Source organism: Lutra lutra, chromosome 1 (genome assembly GCF_902655055.1).
Source record: "Lutra lutra chromosome 1, mLutLut1.2, whole genome shotgun sequence".
NCBI classification, from domain to species: Eukaryota; Metazoa; Chordata; class Mammalia; order Carnivora; family Mustelidae; genus Lutra; species Lutra lutra.
Genome location: NC_062278.1, coordinates 205,300,181 through 205,321,800, shown reverse-complemented (window position 1 = coordinate 205,321,800; position 21,620 = coordinate 205,300,181). Strand labels below are relative to the sequence as shown.

Genomic DNA, 21,620 nt, shown 5'->3' with positions numbered 1-21,620 from the left:
GCTAGAACTGGACATCAAGACCCTACCTTTTTGGCATTGGGTCTGTGCCCTTCTCCCTGGTGTCTGGTTCTGCAGTTCAAGACCTCCTCCCACACCTCCCAGAACCCTCCTAGCCTTGCTGGAGCTGGGTAGATGAGACCAGCGTAGTTGTGGTGGGTAGCAGTGGTGACACGTGGTGTGATTAAGAGGAACACCCTTTCTCACTGGGGCCCCCACCTCCTAGGACCTTTGACCATGGCGCCCATGGCTGCCAATAGCCCAGAACCTGGCAGCTACTCGAGGCCCCATTTTGGCTCTAGGACATCTGACATCTCGGTGCAGGAGCTGGATCCAAGGTCTGGCATACATGCTGCCCCACTCTGTCTTAAGCTGCATGGAGCGCAGGGCAAAGACCTGTATCAAGTTCTTTGCTTAGGGGGTGCTGGCATACTAGCCCAACCCAGACCCCAAAGAGACCTATGGGCCAAGCCAAGAAGCTGTGGTGACTTTAGGTCTACAAGATGGGGGCAGCAGCCAGGAGAATATTCCTGGGCTAGGGTGGAGACAGCACGTGTGCGGCTTCTGTGGGGTCGGGAAGGGGGCTGGCTGCCTGCCCCTAGTAAGAACGACAGCAGTACTGTATACAATTAACAAAAAGATTTGTATTAGAACATTTACACTCAGGGAAGAAAGAGGTATCTGCATCATCAAATGTGGAATGTTGAAGAAATAGTTAAAATAAATAAAAGACTCCGAACGTGGTTAGGGCTGGCTCAGGCTGGGACTCACAGAGGCCTCTGCACATCAGCTCCAGGCTGCAGGGGCCAACGGCCTGGCCATACTGGCCTTCTCCCCGACGCAGCACAGCTGTGCCTGGGACACAGAGAGTCTCTCAAGTGCTGGGGCAGGAAGCAAGCTCACTCCCCGCTTTCCTCACTTATCTCTGTGACAATGTCTATCAGGCTCTGGAGCCCAAAGATATAGCCAGCATCCTGGCCCTCATGTACCACACTGTCCTCGCCATACAGCCTGCAGGTGGTGTGTGCAAAGTCGATCATGCGCACGTCCACGGAGCTGGTGCCGATGGGCTTGTAGGCATAGGCACCAGCAGACTCGTCAGCTGACTCTTCTGACAGGTCCTCCAAGTCCTCAGCATCTGAGTCCAGGGCCACCTCAGGCCATTCCTTGCCATCATAGATGACCAGTAGGGAGCTTGAGTAGAAGCGATAGGACTCCTGTCGCTCCAAAACGGCCTTGAGCTCAGTCAGCTTCTTAAGCACAGGGCCCAGGAGCTCACGGCGCAGGTACCGACCATTGTGGAAAAACTGGAAAAGTGCCTCCTTGAAGCCTTGCACCGACAGCTTCCGCCCATGGTACTTGTTCATGAACATAAGCTGCCCACTGCCTGCCTGGTACACCTGTCGGGGGGAGACCGGCAGATTAGGTACTGACCGCCACTCTCAAAGCCTGAACCCCAGGGAACAGCAGCAACAGGACAGCACCAGATCGGAGCCTTTAACCTGTTAGGTACACCAGTCACACAAGACACTGTCCTCTCTGATCAGCAACCACTAGTCAGGATGTAGCCCTCTGACCTGGTTCTGTGCACAGACCCCTCCTGAGTGTATGGGTCAGTGGAGAGGGCCTAACCTCCCTCCCCGAACTCCCGCTCCTGTCCAGAGGTTCTGTACTCAGTCAACCAGGTCAGCCCCAGAGGATTCACCCAAGCATGCATGCTTTTTACCTAACCAGAGAGCGACAGACTCAGTCACACTGGAACCTTGAGAAAACAGGACCATGCCAGGGTTCGAGAGCGTCAGCTACTGGCTGCGCTAGCCAGCCCAGGCTCTAGCCCAGCATTCCCCTCACCTGCATGCCACACACACGGACACCGATGACTGCGGACGTGCTCTGCTGGCACTTGCGGATCTGGTTGGCTGCTTTCTCCTCTGAAGCATCGTCACCGTGCTGGCGAGTACCCATCTTGAGGTCCAGGACACAAGGCACCTCGTAGCGAGAAGTTAGGTTTTCCAGTAAGATGAATTCTGAGTGGTTAAGGACAATCCTCCCTCTAAGAAGGTGCTGCTGCATGGGGCCTTGGCACTCCCAGGGCTCAGTGCCTGCACAGAGGGCCTCAAAGAAGCCCGAGTCCAAAGAGGGCCCCATCAGTCCTGCTATCCCCCCACACAGGGAGCCAAAGGCTGGCTGACTAGACAGCTAAAAGGCATATTCAAATTCTTGTCAGGGAACTATCTGGGTCCAGCTTGAGGGACACACACACACCATTTCCTGGACTCAGCAAGGTGTGGGAAGAGGGTTCCACACCAGGTTGTCCTAAGTTACGAATAGAACATTAAATAAGTAAATCCCGTAACCTTATATGTGAACTGGAAGTATCTATATGAACTCATGAAAAAATTTCTCTTTAAAATAAATGTGTATCGGGGCGCCTACCTGGCTCAGTGGGTTAAAGCCTCTGCCTTTGGCTCAAGGTCATGATCTCAGGGTCCTGGGATCGAGCCCCACATCAGGCTCTCTGCTCAGCAGGGAGCCTGCTTCCTCCTCTCTCTCTGCCTGCTTGTGATCTCTGTCAATAAGTAAAATCTTTAAAAAAATAATAAATAAATAAAATAAATGTGCACTGGGGTGCCTAGGTGGCTTAGTTAAGCATCTGCCTTCAGCTTAGGTCATGATCCCAGGGTCCTGGGATCGAGCCCCTTATCAGGCTCTCTGCTCAGTGGGGAGCCTGCGTCTCTCTCTCCCTCTGCCTACTGGTATTGTCAAATAAATGAATAAAATTTTTAAAAATAAATAAATGTGTACTTCCCTGCTGTGTGGCACTGAAAAAGTCTAGAAAGCCAGGAGTTTTCCTGGGGCAGGGACTGGTGAACTATTTGTTATAGAGCCTGTACACTAGAAACTGTTCTTAAATTTTTAAGTCCTCAAAAAATTATTATAGGGGCGCCTGGGTGGCTCAGTGGGTTAAGCCGCTGCCTTCGGCTCGGGTCATGATCTCGGGGTCCTGGGATCGAGTCCCGCATCGGGCTCTCTTCTCGGTGGGGAGCCTGCTTCCCTCTCTCTCTCTCTCTGCCTGACTCTCCATCTACTTGTGATCTCTCTGTCAAATAGATAAATAAAATCTTAAAAAAAAAAAAAATTATTATATAATACTTCATGACACATGAAAAGTAAATGATACGCAAATCTTGGTGACCGTAGTTTTATTGGGATATGGTCTTGCTCATTCATTTACATTATCACCTATGGCAAACTTTCATGCCATAGTGGCAGAGCTGTGACAGCCTGTGCAGCCTACAAAGCCTAAAACATTTACTGTTGGCCCCCTACTGAAAAGGTTTGTTACTCTTGCCTTAGAGGAATAAGGAGCTCACATCTGGAGTAGGAAACATACATGACTCTGGACCATCATTTTATACCAGAAAGACAGCCATCACAGACTATCGTGATTGTCAGAAGGACTCAAGAGCCTATTTTAAAAGATCAAACATGGGAGAATTTGTGCATCAGTAAAGGAAAAAACTGCAATGGATTAAACCACATCAAGCATGTTTAAATTCACAGATGTGTAACAATGCTGAAAAACTCACTGGTCACCTTTGGAGGATGTTGAAAAATCCACTCACTACTCCAAGTATTTAGTAAATAAAAGACAAGAAACATTTACCCTGCCTTTCTCCTTTATAAACTACACCTCAGAATGAGCATATACTTGATGAGAAAATGTTTATAGATTCCAGCTGAGAAGGAACAACCGAACTAGGAAACTTCCTAGTGGAAAAATGGACCTAAGGCAATAGCAATACAGGAGAGAAAGATGAACAGTGCACTGCTGATGGACAATACCACCTCAGAAGGACTCTTGCCCCCACCCCAAAATTGAACCTGAATGTGATCAAGCCTGGAGGTCAAATTATCAACTAAAGGGAAGAGAAAGAAAAGAGTAACATGTAAAGGACACCACAGGAATGTAATCAGTAAAATCCAGATGGTGGGAAACTTCAGAAGACTGACTGCCCAACCTCCCTCCCTCCCTCCCTTCTTTAAGATTTATTTATTGGGTGGGAAGGAGAGGGAGAAAGAGTCTCAAGCAGACTGTCCGCTGAGTATAAGCCCAACTTGGGGCTTGATCTCCTGATCCTGACATCAGGACCTTAGCTGAAACCAAGAGTCAGCTGTCTTACCTGACTGTACCACCCAGACACCCCGAAGACCTAGTTTTTTGACAAGAAATTTCTAAGAAGAAAAAACAGAAAGAGTACTTAAAAAGACTTAAACATTTCGACCAAATGCAACATGTGAACCTCACCTGGATCCCCATTCAAACAATCCATCAATCAGTATAGAGATTTATGATGGGGCACCTGGGTGGCTCAGTGGGTTAAAGCCTCTGCCTTCAGCTCGGGTCATGATCCCAAGGTCTTGGGATCGAGCCCCACATCGGGCTCTCTGCTCAGCGGAGAGCCTGCTTCCTCCTCTCTCTGCCTGCCTCTCTGCCTACTGGTCTGTCAAATAAATAAATAAAATCTTAAAAAAAAAAAAAAAGATTTATGAGACAATTAGGAAAATGTGGATACAAACTAGATTTGATAATGAATTATTGTCTACTTTCAAGGAGCAATAATGGTAATAACGTCTTAAAATATTCTTAGAGATCCATGAGACACTTCAGAAACAGCTCAGCTGGTAGGGCTAAGTTTAAGATAGTCGTGGCATGAGCTGGACATAAGTGAGTGAACTGCAGAAACTGGGTCACAGGTACTTAAAAGTTCCAAGTATTATTCTAATGTTTAACATGTTTAAAATATCCCCTAGTAGATAAAAGAAAACCCTTCTGCTCTCTTAGCTCTGCTGGAAGCTGGAGGTTGCTAGGCCCCTATGTAGTGTACAGAATTCTAGCTTTTTTCCTCCTTTCTGTGTATTATTACACTGTGTCTTTATGTAAATATGGACAGTTAGCATTTACTGACATGTACCTATTTCTCTGTTTAAAAAAAAAAAAACAAAACTTTAAAAAATGGGGTTATAGAAGGTCAGCAAAGGGTGGATTTGAAATGTTTGGGTAGGTTAAGTGGATATTTGACAACATGGCTTTTCCTCTGGCATGTTTATGATGTTTAATGGACATCCTTGCAGTTTAAGATGACACTTTTAAAATTAAACTCTCTCCTAATGATGACTTAAGCCCTGGCACTTGATGGAAGAATCAGCAGAACCTATAGGATCTTTGGAATGGACATTCTCTGTTACAATTTTGTTCCTGTTTATTTTTAAATTTCCTTTTTGTTTCATGGAAAGGAAAGATGATGCAAGTGTACAAGTTGCTTTATTACAATAAAACTAAATGTGTAAAAGTAAATAAATAAATAAATAAAAATATCCCCCAATAAAAAATTAAATAAAACATACTCAATTCTGAGGAATCCTTCCTCCAAGATTAAAAAAAGAAAAGGGACGCCTGGGTGGCTCAGTTGGTTGGGCGGCTGCCTTCGGCTCAGGTCATGATCCCAGCGTCCTGGGATCGAGTCCTGCATCGGGCTCCTTGCTTGGCGGGGAGCCTGCTTCTCCCTCTGCCTCTGCCTGCCATTCTGTCTGCCTGTGCTCGCTCGCTCTCCTCTCTCTCTGACAAATAAATAAAATCTTTAAGAAAAAAAATCCATGAAACAGGGACGCCTGGGTGGCTCAGTTGGTTAAGCAGCTGCCTTCGGCTCAGGTCATGATCCCAGCGTCCTGGGATCGAGTCCCACATCGGGCTCCTTGCTTGGCAGGGAGCCTGCTTCTCCCTCTGCCTCTGCCTGCCACTCTGTCTGCCTGTGCTCACTCTCGCTTCTCTATGACAAATAAATAAATAAAATCTTTAAAAAAAAAAAAAAATCCATGAAACATAGCTTCATGGGCTAGAAAGGGGAAAAAGGAAAGCCCCTTGTGGTATGCTTCATGTGCAAGTCTGATCAATCAGGACTGAAAGGCTGGCACCCACCCGCCACCCACCCTGGGCTGGCAAGCAGGGGATTTCCAAAAACATGAGCCAACTCCTTGGACTCTAGGCCAAAGTTTCCCTGGTGTAGGCTGTTCCCTCCGGGAGGTGTCCCTCACCTGCTTCCCCACCGCCTGTATATCAGACCAGCCCCTGCTCCTGCGGGAATAGGGATCTGTCCTTGGGTTACCACAGAGGGTGCCCTGGTGCAACCATGGCTAGAAAACAAACCCAACTTCTCTGCACTCTTTGGCCCTCACCCACCCTTCCGTTCCCGAGGCTGAGAGACTCTGTGAACAAAGGATACTGTACTGGTTCCGATGTTTTGCGTTCTCCTTCATTCTCTGTAACTGCTGCTGGTGACACTTCATGCTCCAAGGGTTATAGTGTTTAAGCTGGGAACTGACGTTCCCCTTTTTCTCTACACTGTAGTACAAGACTTCAGATTTCTTTAACCACTCAAATTCTTCTTCTAATTTATGGCTGTAAGGAGACAAGAAGCCAATCACAATGTCTTATCAAAACTCAGGGCCAAAGAGGCATGAGAGAACTTTTGGAGCGATGGGAAGTTTGAGATCTTGATGGGGTGGTGGTTTCAGTGTGCACACTAAACACTTCAAATGGATACATTTTATTGTTAAGTGTATTATACCTCAAGAAAGATGGTTTTTAAAAAAGAAAGGGGCCGGCTCACTGTTTTTTTCTACAGTAAGGAAAACCCAAGATGCGAGAACAGCCTCTGCGTCCGCCCCGGCGCCCCCACGACTCCCTCCCAAGCAGCCCTTACTGCCCTCTTCTTCTAGACGGTACCACCACCCTGGCTTCGGATACAGCAGGTTCTCAGATTCTGAAGGCTGGAGACCAGGGAAAAGCCAAACTAAAACCCCATGGGAATAAGCCAACCTACTTAGCCACATTATAAATACTTTAATTTATATATACTGTTTATATTTTTATAAGCTCTGCCAAAGAGTGGTACCTGGACGGCTCTTATAGGTGGAGGAGTCTCCATTTCAGGGACACCCAATGGACCACTTTTGTCTCTCACCATCAGCGAGCAGCCTGAGGGGAAGGGATGGCTCCTGTCTCAGTCACTGCTGCATCCCCAGGGTAGCCGCAGAAGCAACGAGCGACTACAACTCTTTCAGAGCTGCCACCGTGGCTCTTGACCCAAAATGGCATAATTTAATCCAGAGTCTGTTTGTTTGTTTTTACCTTGTATGATTAGACTTTATTTCAAAATAAATGAACTAGCAGGTTATAGCCTAACAAAAGGCTAATGACATTTATAAGGCAGAATAAACAACGAACTGGGTAACTTCATTTTGTCTGCTTTTTAGGGGGGGCAGGGGAACTGAGGGAGAGGGAGAATCCTAAGCAGGCTCCACGTGACAAGGGGCTTGATCTCACGATCCCAAGATCATGACCTGAGCCAAAGTCAAGAGTCGGACACTGAACTGACTGAGCCACCCCGGCGCTCCATGTCTGCGTTAATATAGTGCATTGGGTGACATGGTCCAAATCTGATTCAGCTGAAGTCCGTACTTTCCTTTGTTTATAACTTCCATTTAAAAATTAATTCCGGGGCACCTGGGTGGCTCAGTCGTTGGATGTCTCTCCGGCTCAGGTCATGATCCTAATATCCTGGGATTGAGCCCCACATCAGGCTTCCTGCTCGGTGGGAAGCCTGCATTCCTTCTCCTAGTCCCCCTGTTGTTTCCCTCTCTCATTGTGTCGCTCTCTGTCAAACAAATAATTAATATCTTTAAAATAAGTAAATAAATAAAATTAAAAAATAAAAATAAATTCCTAGGGGTGCCTGGGTGGCTCAATCAGCTAGGCGTCTGACTCTTGATCTTAGGCTCAATTCTTATCTCAGGGCTGTGAATTCAAGCCCCACACTGGGCTCCTCACTGGGCATGGAGCCTACTTTAAAAAAAAAAAAAAAAAGTTACAAAAGAAAAAACTGCACTTAAAAATGACTTTAAAGGAACATTTTTATGGGGGCACCTGGGTGGCTCAGTTGGTTAAGCATCTGCCTTCAGCTCAGGTCATGATCTCAGGGTTCTGGGATCAAGCCCCCTGTTGTCCCGCTCCCTGCTCCTCAGGGAGTCTGCTTCTCCCTCTCCTTATGCCCCTCCCCACCCTCAACTCATGGTCTCTCTCAAATAAATCTATCTTAATATATATATATGTATATTTATGAAGCTTTCCATAAATTTGGTTAAAGTCATTTTTATTTTAGGAAGTGCACAAAACTCCCTTTTTCTACATACCCAACCTGTATTTGAAAAGTCAACTGATTATCTCTTGTCCTAAATGTAAAATATGAAAGAAACGTGTTATTTCTGGGGTGCCTAAGTAGCTCAGTTGGTGAAGTGTCCAACTTTTAGTTTCAGCTCAAGTCATGATCCCAGGGTCCCAAGATCTAGCCCAGCATAGGTTTCGGAGCTCAGCAGAGAGTCTGCTTGAGATTCTCTCTTTACCTCTCCCTCTGCCCCTCCCTGCTGCACAATCCTGTGTGCCTGCATGCTCTCTAAATAAATCCTTTTTTTTTTTTAAGATTTTATTCATTTATTTGACAGAGACACAGTAAGAGAGGGAACACAAGCAAGGGCAGTGGGAGAGGGAGAAGCAGGCTCCCCGCAGAGCAGAGAGCCCGATGTAGGGCTCAATCCCAGGACCCTGGGATCATGACCTGAGCTAAAGTCAGATGCCTAATAACTGAGCTACCCAGGCGCCCCTAAATAAATCTTTTTTTTTTAAAGGAAAATTAAAAAGGGGCACCTGGGTGGCTCAGTGGGTTAAGCCGCTGCCTTCGGCTCAGGTCATGATCCCAGAGTCCTGGGATCGAGTCCCGCATCGGGCTCGCTGCTCAGCGGGAAGCTTACTTCCCTTCCTCCCTCTCTGCCTGCCTCTCTGCCTACTTGTGATCTCTCTCTGTCAAATAAATAAATAAAATCTTAAAAAAAAAAAAAAAAAAAAAGGAAAATTAAAAAAATAAAAGAAAGGTGACACTTCTGTAATCCAAAGCTAACCTCAATACTGAACAGAGAAATGGCATTGCCTTTTAGCTTCACCTATCATACATTAAGAAAAAATCTACTACATCTTTTCCATTTTCTATTTCAAAAATCCTGATCTTAAAACACTAATATTTAACACAAAGTTCGAAAGTGTAACCCAGAGTCATTAAAGAGAAGCTGCCATGTGGGAACTGGCCACTGAGTTACAAGGCACAACTAAGTCCATCATTTGAGTCCCTAGCTCCAGGAGCCTGGCCTGTAACTAAGATCCCCTGACACCTCCCCTTCCACAGAGTACAGGGTGTCGTGTCCCCCCGCCCCCCGCCTCAGTCTATACCTACCTCTTCATCTTCTCCTCTTTCCGGTGCTGCCTCACCCAGTCCTTGGGGCTCTTCTCCGTTTCTAGAACGTGATGTTTTTTGTTTGTCCACCTCAGGAGCTTACTTTTTGGTTCACAGTCTGAATTGTCTACACTGTCCACAGTTCCATGGTCCCCCTTTAGTGGATATGCTATTAAACATAAGTTCCTGTCTTCATCCTCTTCAAAGCGTACAGATACCACACCTGCAAGGGGGGTGAGGAGCAGAGAGAACTTTTAATTCCACAGAAGATGTGTTATAAATAACATGATTGTAACATTTGTTTTTTTCTTACCCTGTTCCTTAGTCTCTATGTTGCCAGAGGCCCCAAACTCATCTGCAAACCTAACAAATATCAAAACAGCTAGAAAAGATGACACCACACAAGACAAGCGATTAGGGAGCAAACATGGCCGAGAGTCTTCCTCTCTGATGCACTCAACAAGGCAAGAGCCAAAGAATTACAAGACACATTTTTCCATCATTGAAAATGTTTATTAAGTTTTATGTAATTCTTCTAATCCTAAGAGAGACGTGAAAACATTTGCTCTTTATATCTTGCGGGAATTTTTGATGCCCTAAACAGAAACTCCGACAGCCTGAGGCTTGCTTTAAAGCAGAGCCGAACAGGGGGAACAAAGGTTTGCCCTGAGGGGTAAGAAGCATCCAAGGGTAAGGGAAGACTGGGCAAGTGAAACGAAGTAAAGGAGCCGACAAAACAAACCGCACAGCACGACAGACACCCTAGCAAAGGCTTCCTGCAGCACCCCCACACGGGTGGGCGCCCCAAGCCTTTTGTCCTCAAACATGTTACTTTATTGGTCTTTGCAGTCACAAAAGAACAAAATGAACACAAGGCAAATAGGGTCCGGCCGGGAGCACAGACGCGTGGTGGCCTTGAAAGCAGCTCTCCCCCTTGAGTCTCTAGAACCTGCCTTGTGTAATTAGACAGTCTTTGAGGAGGGGCTGTCAGGTGGGAGCGTTTCAGCAGGCGCCGACGAGAGCCTTACAACCGACTGGCTGAACACCTTTCCTCACAGGCCTCTGTGGCCTGGGATCACTCAATTTGCTCAGTCCTTGCTGCCCGCCCGCTTGCTCGCTCGCTCGCTCGCTCGCTCGCTCGCTGCAGGGGAATGCGTGCTCAGAGAGAGATGACACTTCTGAGGTGGTCCCTGGCTCTGGGCGCAGAGGAGCAGAGGAGCCCAGGTGGGGAATTCAGGGGACCACACTTCCCTGTGGCCCGGGGAAAGAGCCAGGGGGAAATAGGGGACAGGGGCGGCCAGCTAACAAGGGGCCTTTGGCTTTGTCCTGGAAAAAACAACAGAGAAGGACCAAGTGAGGGCCCTCAACTCCCCCACCCCCCCCACCACAACACACATGTATATTCAGAGTACAGAGAGAGGCGCCCAGTACATTCTGTCTTCAAACAGCACGTTTCAACAGTCCCAGAAGAACCTAAGTTGTTCAAGAGTCTTTTGTATAAAACCAGGCAACGTAAATTTAATTTCCTTTAATGGATTCTTTGATTTACAAAATATCCTCCCACCCCAGGAAAGACCACACCATGCTGGTGGTTGATGTCACCCCCAAAAATGCATTATAAAAAGAAAGAGAGAGTCACCATATGTGAATCAAAGGGTTGCCATAACATTGCAATTTTGGGGACATTCTGTAATAGCAAAGGGCTTCAGCTAATCAGCACAGGCCTCCCACTCCTGCATTCCATCTGACTCAACCCTGCCCCCAGCCTACCTAATCACCAGGGCTTCTGGTTTCCTGGAGGACAAAAAGCAGGCCGCAAGGATTCTGGGTAAAATCCTCCCAAAGTCTTCCCCCGCTGTTCCCCCACAGGGGCCTATGGGTTACTGAGATCAAGAGACACCTGAACATAAAACACAACTACACTTCCACCAAAAATAAACTCAAAACAAATCCACAAAACAAAACAATTGAGCAATCTTACCAGGGCTTGCAAACTGAGGGTGTGAGGTGCTGGGCTGAGGGCCAAGAGGAGGAGGAGGAAAAACAGAGTGAGGGGAGGGGTGAGGGCTCCGGGGATGGCTGCCGGGACCTTCCATGGCAGCGCCGCCTCGCATCTCCTCGCCAGGCGATGGCGACCCCTATGGCAGCGGGGGCTCACCTTTGTACTGGGGAGTGAATTTGCGCATCTCGGCTGGGAGAGTCTCGTAGAACTGGTGCTCCCTTGGTACCAGGGGCTTGCACAGGGTCGTCTCGTTGAAGCGGAGCACGCATGAGTGCCCCCCGACCTGGTGGACAAAGGGCTCCAGCAGGACGCCCTTGGTGCGGGGCTCCACGTCCATGGCCCTGAAGGCTGGGCTCATCCTCCAGGCGCAGGCGGCAGGGAGAAGAGGGAGGCGGCGGGGTCCAGCGGCCAGCGCGTCCTCCGTCTGTCGTCTGTCCGTGCGTCCGTCTGTCTGGCCTCAAGTCCTCGGTTGCGCGGGCCAGGACGCTCTGCCGAAAGCAAAGAGAGACACTGGCATTGGAAGCGGCCTGGGAACCGCGGTAGAACCGCGAGCACTTCAGCATAAAGACAAACAGCGCGAGCTCAGGCGGGGCCCTGCCCACACCGCCCACCCCGGCTCCGCCTCCTCCCTCGGAAACAAACAGCCAGAGCTACTGCGGGGCGGGGCCAGTCGCAGGGGACTGGCCCCAGGTGTCTTCAAACAGCCCGTGCCCTCCACTAGGCGGGAAAAATGCAAGCCATGATATGGTAAAGTCCCATTTCACACCTAATAATTCAGATTAATTTTTACCATTTTCTCTTTTAAAAAAGATTTTATTTACTTGACAGAGAGCGAGAGCAGGAACACAAGCAGGGAGAGTGGCAGAGGGAAAGCAGGCTTCTGGCCGAGCAGGGAGCCCTATGTGGGGCTCGATCCCAGGACCCCAGAATCATGACCTGAGCTGAACGCAGCCGTTTAACGACTGAGCCACCCAAGCGCCCCATAATCCTTACCATTTTCTGGTAAGACTAACTTCATTCATTTTTTAAAAGATTTTATTTGATAGAGAGAAAGCGCGCGTATTTGCGCGCGCGCACGAGCTGGGGTAGGGGCAGGGGCAGAGGCAGAGGCACAAGCAGGCTTCCTCCCCACAGAACAGGGGAGTTGGCCGGGGGACTCAATCCCAGGACCTCCGGATCACGCACGACCTGAGCCGAAGGGAAGTGCTAAACGGACCGAGCCACCCAGACGCCCCCATACATATTTTTAATACTTTATTTTTTTAGAGTAGTTTTAGGTTCAGAGCAAAAATGAGAGGATGATAAGTGCCCACAGAAACACCTGCCCCCACACATGCCATTGCCTTCCCGGTTATCAATATCGCCCATCAGAGTGGTAGGTTTGTTATAAAAGATGAACCTACATTGACTCATCATCCTAGATTACATTAGGGTTCTTAGTCGTTAATTATGTTTTTATAAAATGCAGTTTAAGGGAAAACCTGCTTACTCACCATCTGGTAAGATTTACTCCCCCAGGGTGTCCACTCCTCCCCCTCAACCCTAAGGCCAAAGACAAGCCCCATTAACCTTATTAACAGTGGAGCTTGGGCCTGGCGTTAATCATTAACATCTGTATCTAAAAACAACCAATCAGGGCTGGCTACTCCATTTAAAAAGATACACAGTGTTCTAGGTCACTGACTATTTTTATCAGTTCTATCCTGATCTCCAAAAGCTGGGGCACACGGTTAGGCCAAAGCTGCGCTCCTGGGGTAATCAGGGCTCCCATCCTCTCCTGAGGTTCACGGCCTTAGACCTGACTTTGCATCCCTAAACACCCCAGATCTCAGCAAAGCAATCTCTGTGCAACTGACTTCAAGGCACTTCATGCTAGTTCTCTGTTTTCAGTCTGTAATTTACAGACTACACAGCTGCTACTAGCACTTCTTATAGGGCGTGGGGCATGCCATTATCTGTAGGGTTCTTAATGAGAATTCTTCCAGTTCCCATTACCCCAAGTGACATACTGGTGATGAGAATAGGTCTGCTGAAGATGTGCCCACTGTCCTCTAGGGTGAGTAAAGCACCTACTACATGCTAGCTCATTACAAAAACTTACCTCATTTGGTCCTTGGGATACCTTCTGTGAGGAAGACACTATTCTCTCTGTTACAAACAATGAAGCTAATTTGGGAAGTGAGGAAACTCGTCCAGGGCCAGGGACAATAAGCCACAGCTCCCAAATGAACCACAATCTGTTGGAGGCCCTCATGGGGCCACCTCTACATCCCAGAGTCTTTGAAACTAGTGCCCTGATACAGCACTCCTCCTATGTACATGGGACATTTAGCCTGGTGAGAGGGTGCCTTCACCATGCATATTTTCTCTTTATATACATAACCTCTCTTAGAGTTTAAACCGATCATTAGTCTCTTTTTAGAAGGATGTGACTGTGGGCCCCAACTGGACTCAAGGATTAGAAATCAATAAGCTTTCCTATACGCAGAGATGAAAACCAAAGGTCCTGATTTCTCTCCTGGAACCACCTTCTCATGACCACAGAAGCCCTCAGCAGCACATGTGCTGAGGAGGTTTCTAAGCTCCAAGGATGAGTACATTCCAGCCATTTCTAGACCCTCTCCAGAAGGTGGAGCTCTGAGACACTTGGCCACACCAGCCCTTTCTTCGGGTCTACACAGACTAGTTCATACTAATCCACTGAAAAGACCTCTGGAGTAGGAACAATACCAAAGAAAAGCTACTGTACTGACTCACAGTCGGTCTGCCAGAACCTACGCACAAACGAGGTACCACGATTGTCAATGCACAAGACACCCCTCATGGGCCAGGCTTTAGAAACACAATCCAAGCCTTTCATTAAAGTATAAACTGCTTTTGTCATCAGAGTAATATTAACACCAATGCAAATCCCTTTCCAACTCTGTTCAAATTCCTTAAGTGTATTCAGTTAGGTGGAAGAATCTCTCTCCAGGCATCTCTCTCACCCATCCTTACCCTAAAGCAAAATCTACAACAAAAACGGGTCCTTCAAGGCAACTCTCTGGAGTACAGTGCATGGGTGTGGCTGGAGGCCACCAGGTCAGGTGAAAGTCTCCATCGCCTCCTCCCAGGTCCTCAGTGTGCTCATTAGCTGCTGGGTATGATGTGGCACCTTGCCATCCTCCCCCCAGCACCCAACTCTGGCAGTCCGCAGGACACTGCTCCCTGGAGAATCATCATCATCTTGGGTAGAGAGGCAAGAAAAATAAGGCTAATCCTCGCCTGAGCCAAGCTGATGACAGAGAAAACTGCCAAATATGAACTGGGAGTTAGGGAGACAACAGATTACCATGTAGTTAGGTGGAGCCAGATTCTAGTCCCAGTTCAGCCACTCGATTGCTTGGAGATAATCTCCAAGTCCCTGGCTCCCTCTGGGTTCTGGTTTTCTGGTTTGTAAAATGGAGAAGAGAGGCATGGAATAGACCTCTACTGCGTGCGTGGTATAATGCGATTAGTGAGCGGTAACTAGTTTTAATCAAATAGGAAAAAATAGTAAATATAATTGCATTGTACATATAAGATAAGTCCTATTTTGTGATTCTTTCATTTAAAAAAAATTTTTTTAAAGATTTATTTGAGAGAGAAAGAGAGAGAGATTGAGACAACGAGTGGGAGGAGGGGCAGAGGGAGAGAAGCAGACTCCCTGCTGAGCAGGGAGCCCAATGTAGGACTGGATTCCAAGACCCTAGGATCATGACCTGAGTCAAAGGCAGATGCTTAACTGACTGAGCCACCCAGGCGCCCCATTTAAGAAATTTTTTAAAAAAGATTTAATAGAGCACACGTGCACAAGTAGCCAGAGCAGCAGGCAGAGGGAAAGGGAGAGGGAGAAGCAGAATCCCTGCTGGGCAGAGAGCCTGATGCCAGGGCTCAATCCCAGCACCCTGGGATAACACAAGCAAAAGGCAGATGCTTAACTGACTGAGCCACCCAGACGCTCCTTTGTGCACCCCTGTTTCAATTATGTTTAGTCTCTCAATATGAACATAAGTATGGCTTCACCATACCACATATTTCTCACATTTGGGGTTGCAGATGAAGAAATGGAGCTTCTGTTCTAGCTTCTCTTAGAGGCTGCATCTGTGTGGGAAAATGAGGTATCAAATTTCCCAAGGATTACACACAGCAGATCCGCTCCCTCTCTAGTGGCCTCAACCCGGCCAGAAGAAAGAAAAGTGCCCCAAAACCTGTTTTCACCTACTATTCTCTCTGTCCCACACGTGGTTTGAGCTCGCAATGATTTTTAAACATCCGAGGTCTAAGGCCCAGTGTCCCAGAAATCCTGGAGTATTAGAAGTTACTGAGAAGTCCATGCAAAATGTGTGGGCTCTGTGCCTAGGGAGAGGGGGAATAACCACAGAATACTGCCTTTAGATTTAGCATCTATTTTAGGCTTCCACATCGTCTCACATTGGTCCATGAAACTATGAACAGGTAAGGAAAACAGAATATAACTCATCCTAAAACAGGAGGACATAGATTTCCTCCACAGCCCATCCCCCTAAATCTGTCAGATTGGTTTAAGGATCTGCTGGAAACAATGCTTTAATATTCTTGCTTCTAAAATACTGCGGACTGGGGCGCCTGGGTGGCTCAGTGGGTTGAGCCTCTGCCTTCGGCTCGGGTCATGATCTCAGGGTCCTGGGATCGAGCCCCACATCTGGGCTCTCTGCTTGGCAGGGAGCCTGCTTCCCCTTTCTCTCTCTGCCTGCCTCTCTGCCTACTTGTGTCCTAAATAAATCAAATCTTTAAAAAAATAATAAAATAAAATACTGCAGATAGTGGCGCCTAGGTAGCTCAGTTGGTTAACTGACTTCGGCTCAAGTCAGGATCCAGGATCCTGGGATGGAGTCCTGGGATGGGGCCCCTTGTTGGGCTTCTCCCTTTCCCTCTGCCCTCCCCATTCATGCTCTCTCTCTCAAACAAATAAAATCTTTTTAAAAATAAATAAATACTTCAAATAAAACAATGACTCATGAAAACCCTTAAGCCCTTAGCTCACTCATCTAGAATTTAGTTAATGAGGCCACAAATGTGGTCTGCTGGGGCCACTTACTTTGCCTCAAGAAAAGCCCCAGGGTTGGATAGTCACAGGGGGTGGTGTGAGGCACACTAGCCTGATGGTGGAAAAACAACACTCACCATTCACACCTCCTCTCCGTGAGCGAGCCGCAGGGCCACCACCATACAGCATCTGCATACAACCCACAACTACACAACCCATGACTACACCACCACCATCACTAAAACTCTTAAACACTGTTGGTAGGAATGCCCAAAAAAAAAAAAAAAAAAAAAAAAAGTGGTACAGCCACTTTGGAAAACAGTTTGGCAGTTTCTTATAAAGTTAAACAAATACTTATTATATGACCCAATAATCCTATTCATAGGTATTTGCCTAAGAGAAATGAAATCCAATGTCCACACAGACTTGTACATGATCATAGATAGAGGCACTACTTACAAAAGCCAAAAGGTGGAAACCCAAATATCCATCAAATGGGTGAATGAATAAACAAACTATGGTATATCCATTTCATGCAACAGTATTCAGCAATAAAAGGGAATCTTGATTCACCATAAAGATTCATCATAAAAGCACGTAAGTGAAAAAGCCAATCATATATTATATTACATGATTAGATTTATAAGAAATGCTAGAAAAAGCACAACTCTAAAAAGTAGATAAGCAGCTGCAGAGGTAGGAGAATAGGACTGACCACAAAGGGGACTAAGAGAACTTTCAGGGGTAATGAAAATGTTATATGCTGTGGCTGGGATAGTAATTACATGACTGCATAAATTTGTCAAAATTCATCAAATTGGGCTTAAAATTGATGAGTCCTATTGTATATAAATTATACTTCAGTAGAGGGATTAAATTTTTTCTTACACTTTTTAATTTACCTTATTTTCATAAGTACATATTATTTTAATAATCAGAAAAAAAAATAGACTTGGGGCGCCTGGGTGGCTCAGTGGGTTAAGCCACTGCCTTCGGCTCAGGTCATGATCCCAGGTCCTGGGTTCAAGCCCCGCATCGGGCTTTCTGCTCGGCAGGGAGCCTGCTTCCTCCTCTCTCTCTGCCTGCCTCTCTGCCTACTTGTGATTTCTCTCTGTCAAATAAATAAATAAAATCTTAAAAAAAAAAAAAAATAAACTTAAAAAGATCATATTAGGGTACCTGGGTGGCTCAGTGGGTTAAGCCTCTGCCTTCGGCTCAGGTCATGATCCCAGGGTCCTGGGATCGAGCCCCACATCAGGCTCTCTGCTCATCAGGGAGCCTGCTTTTCCCCCCACCCCCCACCTACCTCTCTGCCTACTTGAGATCTCTGTCAAATAAATAAAATCTTAAAAAAAAAAAAAAGATCATATGAGCTGTTAAATAGCTTCTATATGCAAATGCTTTGGTTGAGATTTACCTTCCCATCCACTCTAACTGGGCTCATTTGCCTCATACTGAGCATCTTGAGACACTCCTGCCAAGATGCCTGGGTCACCATCTTGGTCAAAGGAAGGACTCCCCCTTTCCGTGAATGCACTCCCAGATGGTACAGACTTTCAGAGACAGCCATGTTTTCCCTCATAAATCCATGACACCCACTGCTAAATCTAAAGCCATTTGCTCACTCTGAAAGCCTAATTTTTATCAGGGTCTTAATAACTAGCAGACTTCTACCAGTGGCATGGTTATCTTTTTAAATTCTTATAAAGTCAAAGCAAAAGCATCCTTTACAGACAAACAAGCAGAACAGAAGCATAAAGGTCCAATAAGCCTTTCTGTAAAATCCATAAGGAAAGAAAAATCAGCATCAAATCTGCTATTATTCTAGTTTCCTTGTTATTTCTCAAGCATGCCTGGAATATGCCTACCTCAGGGCCCTTTGCACTTGCCATTCCCTCTGCTTGGTACACTCTTTTCCCAGGCATCCCTCTGGCCCACTCTCTTATCTCCTTCAGCTCTTTATGCAAATGTTACTTCTTTAATGAGGTCCTCCTAAGCCACCCCATCTGAAAGGACCATACCTCCTTGTCCACACTCCCTTATACACCTTGCTTTATTTCTCTTTAGCACTTATCACCATCATCTAACATATTATATGTCTTCTTTGTCTTGTTTATTTTTTGTATCCCCCATCCTGACCCCACTAGAAAACAAAGTCCATAAAATCAGAGATTTCTGACTGCTGTGTTCACTGCTGAATCTCCAGAGTCCAGAACACCAGCACAGAGAAGGGACTTCATAGGATGTGCCTCAAGTCACTGCTGCGTCATGAAAACCTGCTGTACACAGATAACAGAAGACTCAAAAGGCACCCGCTGCAATTATCCAAACCCGCACTAATCACACGGCGAGTACAATTATTAAAATGAGGCATGCAATACACTTTACCAAATGTATTCTGAGCACTGAACTAGTGTTAATTTTGCATTTATAATTCCCCATCTATCAAGCTGCATTAACTGGGGAGTATAAATGAAGGATCCTGCACCTAAAGACTCATCTGGGACCTGGTGCTGTGGAAACATTTCATGGAAACAAAACTTAAGCTCTTAATGCAATGACCATCTCTTAGAAAATTCTCTCTTGCAGAAAATCAGGCAAGAAAAGAATGGTCATTCAAGAATAAACTTTAAAAATGTGGCCTCGGGGGCACCTGTGTAGCTTAGGTCTTGATTCCAGAGTCCTGGGATCAAGCCCCTCATCGGGCTCCCTGCTAAGCAGGAAGCCTGCTTCTCCTTCTCCCACTCGCCCTGCTTGTGTTCCCTCTCTTGCTGTTTCTCTCTCCCTCTCTGTCAACTAACTAACTAACTAACTAAATAAATCTTTAAAAAAAAAAAAAAAAAAAAAAAAAAAAAGGTGGCCTCAGGGCATCTGACTGGCTCAGTTGGTGGACAGCAGGACTCTTGATCTCAGGGTTGTAAGTTTGTGCCCCACACTGGGTATAGAGATTACCCTAAAAAAAAAAATGTAGCCTCAAGAAGATTAAAATTCTGTAACTTAAAACAAATACACTAACTAGCATTCAGAAATTATGTGTTGGTATAGAATTCACATCCCAAACACCCGAGGTTTTCAGGTTGCAATGTTATCATTAAAAGACAATTATCCGGGGCACCTAGGTGGCTCAGTGGGTTAAAGCCTCTGCCTTTGGCTCAGGTGGTGATCTGAGAGTCCTGGGATCGAGCCCTGCATTGGGCTCTCTGCTCGGTGGGGAGTCTGCTTCCCCCTCTCTCTCTCCGCCTGCCTCTATGCCTACCTGTGATCTCTGTCAAATAAATAAAATCTTTGAAAAAAAAAAAAAAAAGAAAAGAAAGACAATTATTCTGGGTCACTTGGGTGGCTCAGTCAGTTAAGCATCTGCCTTCCGCTCAGGTTATGATCCCAGAGTCCTGGATCAAGCCACACATCAGACTCCCTGCTTGGTGGGGAGTTTGCTTCTCCCTCTGCCTGCTGCTACTGTTGCTTGTGTTCTCTCTCGCTTGCTCTCAAATAAATAAAATCTTTAGAAAAAAATAATAGATAAAAGATAATTATCTCCATCTTTTGCAGGCAAAGCAAAGAAAGGCCCCCTTCAGCAACACTGGTGGGTCTGCCCTCCAGCTTCTAATGAGGTGTCTCAGCAAGACAATGCAGAAGGAAAATCATTCCTCACTTTGCCCTGGACTTACCTGGAAGCTGGGTAAAATGAGGCATAATTCCTGGTAACAAAATGAATATACAAAAAGGAGTTTTAGCAAAATAACGCCAGGAAGGAAGAGGAAAGCTATCAATGTTTGTCTTGTGGGAGGCACCAAGGATAAGGGCTGACCAGACTGACCCATCTGGGTACAGGGCATCAAACTAACACCGACCTCAGGAAAACTCCTACCACTGTGCCACAGAGTTTAAGCCCCATCAGGACATTTCCCCCTCAACCATTTTTTAAAAAATATTTTATCTTTAAGTACTCTATATATATACCCGATTGTGGGGCTCAAACTCATAACCCCGCAATCAAGAGTTGCACACTCCATGGACTAAGCCAGCCCAGCGCGCCCTGCCCCCATCAAGACATCTCTTCTACCCCATTGTGAAAGGACTTACTCCCATGTCTAGCAGAAGAGTGCCATGATGGACTATCAGGATATTATGAAAAGTCTGCTTACTAATTTTATGATTTTTAAACAATATGAGAAAATTGTTTAAAAGCAAGATATAAAATTGTATAAGCTATTATTATCTAAACTAGGTCCAAAGAATTACAGAGGAAAAGACTAGCAAAAAGTCCCAGCTATGCCACTGAATCATATATTTAAAAATGGTTAAAATGGTAAATTTTATGTTATGTATATTTTACCACATACACAAAAACTAAAAACAAAGTACCAGCTACTCACAAGGGGTCATGGCTGCCTCCCCCTTCCAAACCCCTGTAGTCACTGCATTAAAAATGCTGAAAGCCTTTAAGTGTCCCAGCTCACCTATGAAAGAAACTTGATACAGATTTCCCAAATTTGACAACAATCCTAAAAATTTATATGGCACAGATGAATTAGGAAGCTAAAAGAAAGTGTTCTAATGGGGTATCTGGGTGGCTCAGTGGGTTAAGCCTCTGCCTTATGCTCAGATCATGATCTCAGGGTCCTGGGATCGAGCCCTGCATCAGGCTCTCTGCTCAGCGGGGAGGCCTGCTTCCCCTTCTTTCTCTGCCTGCCTCTCTGCCTACTTGTGATCTCTGTCTGTCTCAAATAAATTTTAAAAATCTTAAAAAAAAAGTGTTCTAAGTTGTCAGTAATAGAAAGAAGATGGCCATCAACCTAGGGGAGCAACTGTGTGTCCTTTCTATAGAAATATCAGAACACTGTTGTCACAGAAGAGGCAGTCAAAACGCTGCCCCAAAATGTAGGGGAAAGTACCGCAGGTTGTAGTATTTTTCTGCTTTTTGAAATGTGAACTTCTGATTTCTTTTTCCAAACTAAGCAAATATTCACTTTCTTACCTAGTTGTTTCCATCATTGTAAATTCTTCTGTTTAAAGATGGCAGTTGTAATATATATTTATATAAATAAATTACATATATTTGTATTATGTAAACTTTGGACAGCACGAAACCTAGATCTGCCCTGTACCAAGTGTTAAGATAGTTATTCCCTTCTCTTCAAGTTGTCTAAATGTCTAACTTCTTGAAATATTCTCAAACTCAGAGCATACGTTACCTTTATATTAGGGAGGGAAAACATCAGGGGGGAAA

At 46.0% G+C, this 21,620-nt stretch overlaps 1 protein-coding gene across 2 annotated transcripts in view; it reads right to left on the bottom strand.

Moving 5' to 3' along the window:
- Window positions 1–621: 621 nt before the first annotated feature.
- IP6K2 (inositol hexakisphosphate kinase 2) overlaps window positions 622–21,620 on the bottom strand; it is a 33,743-nt gene continuing 12,744 nt past the window's right edge. For both annotated transcript variants that reach the window (XM_047694425.1, XM_047694435.1), the window contains 5 exons: window positions 11,500–11,831; window positions 9,342–9,564; window positions 6,282–6,457; window positions 1,849–2,024; window positions 622–1,397 (listed from right to left, as the gene is read on the bottom strand). In XM_047694425.1, the coding sequence (XP_047550381.1) occupies window positions 897–1,397; window positions 1,849–2,024; window positions 6,282–6,457; window positions 9,342–9,564; window positions 11,500–11,701 (1,278 nt within the window). In that variant the 5' untranslated portion in view covers window positions 11,702–11,831 and the 3' untranslated portion in view covers window positions 622–896. The remainder of the gene's footprint in view (window positions 1,398–1,848; window positions 2,025–6,281; window positions 6,458–9,341; window positions 9,565–11,499; window positions 11,832–21,620) is intronic.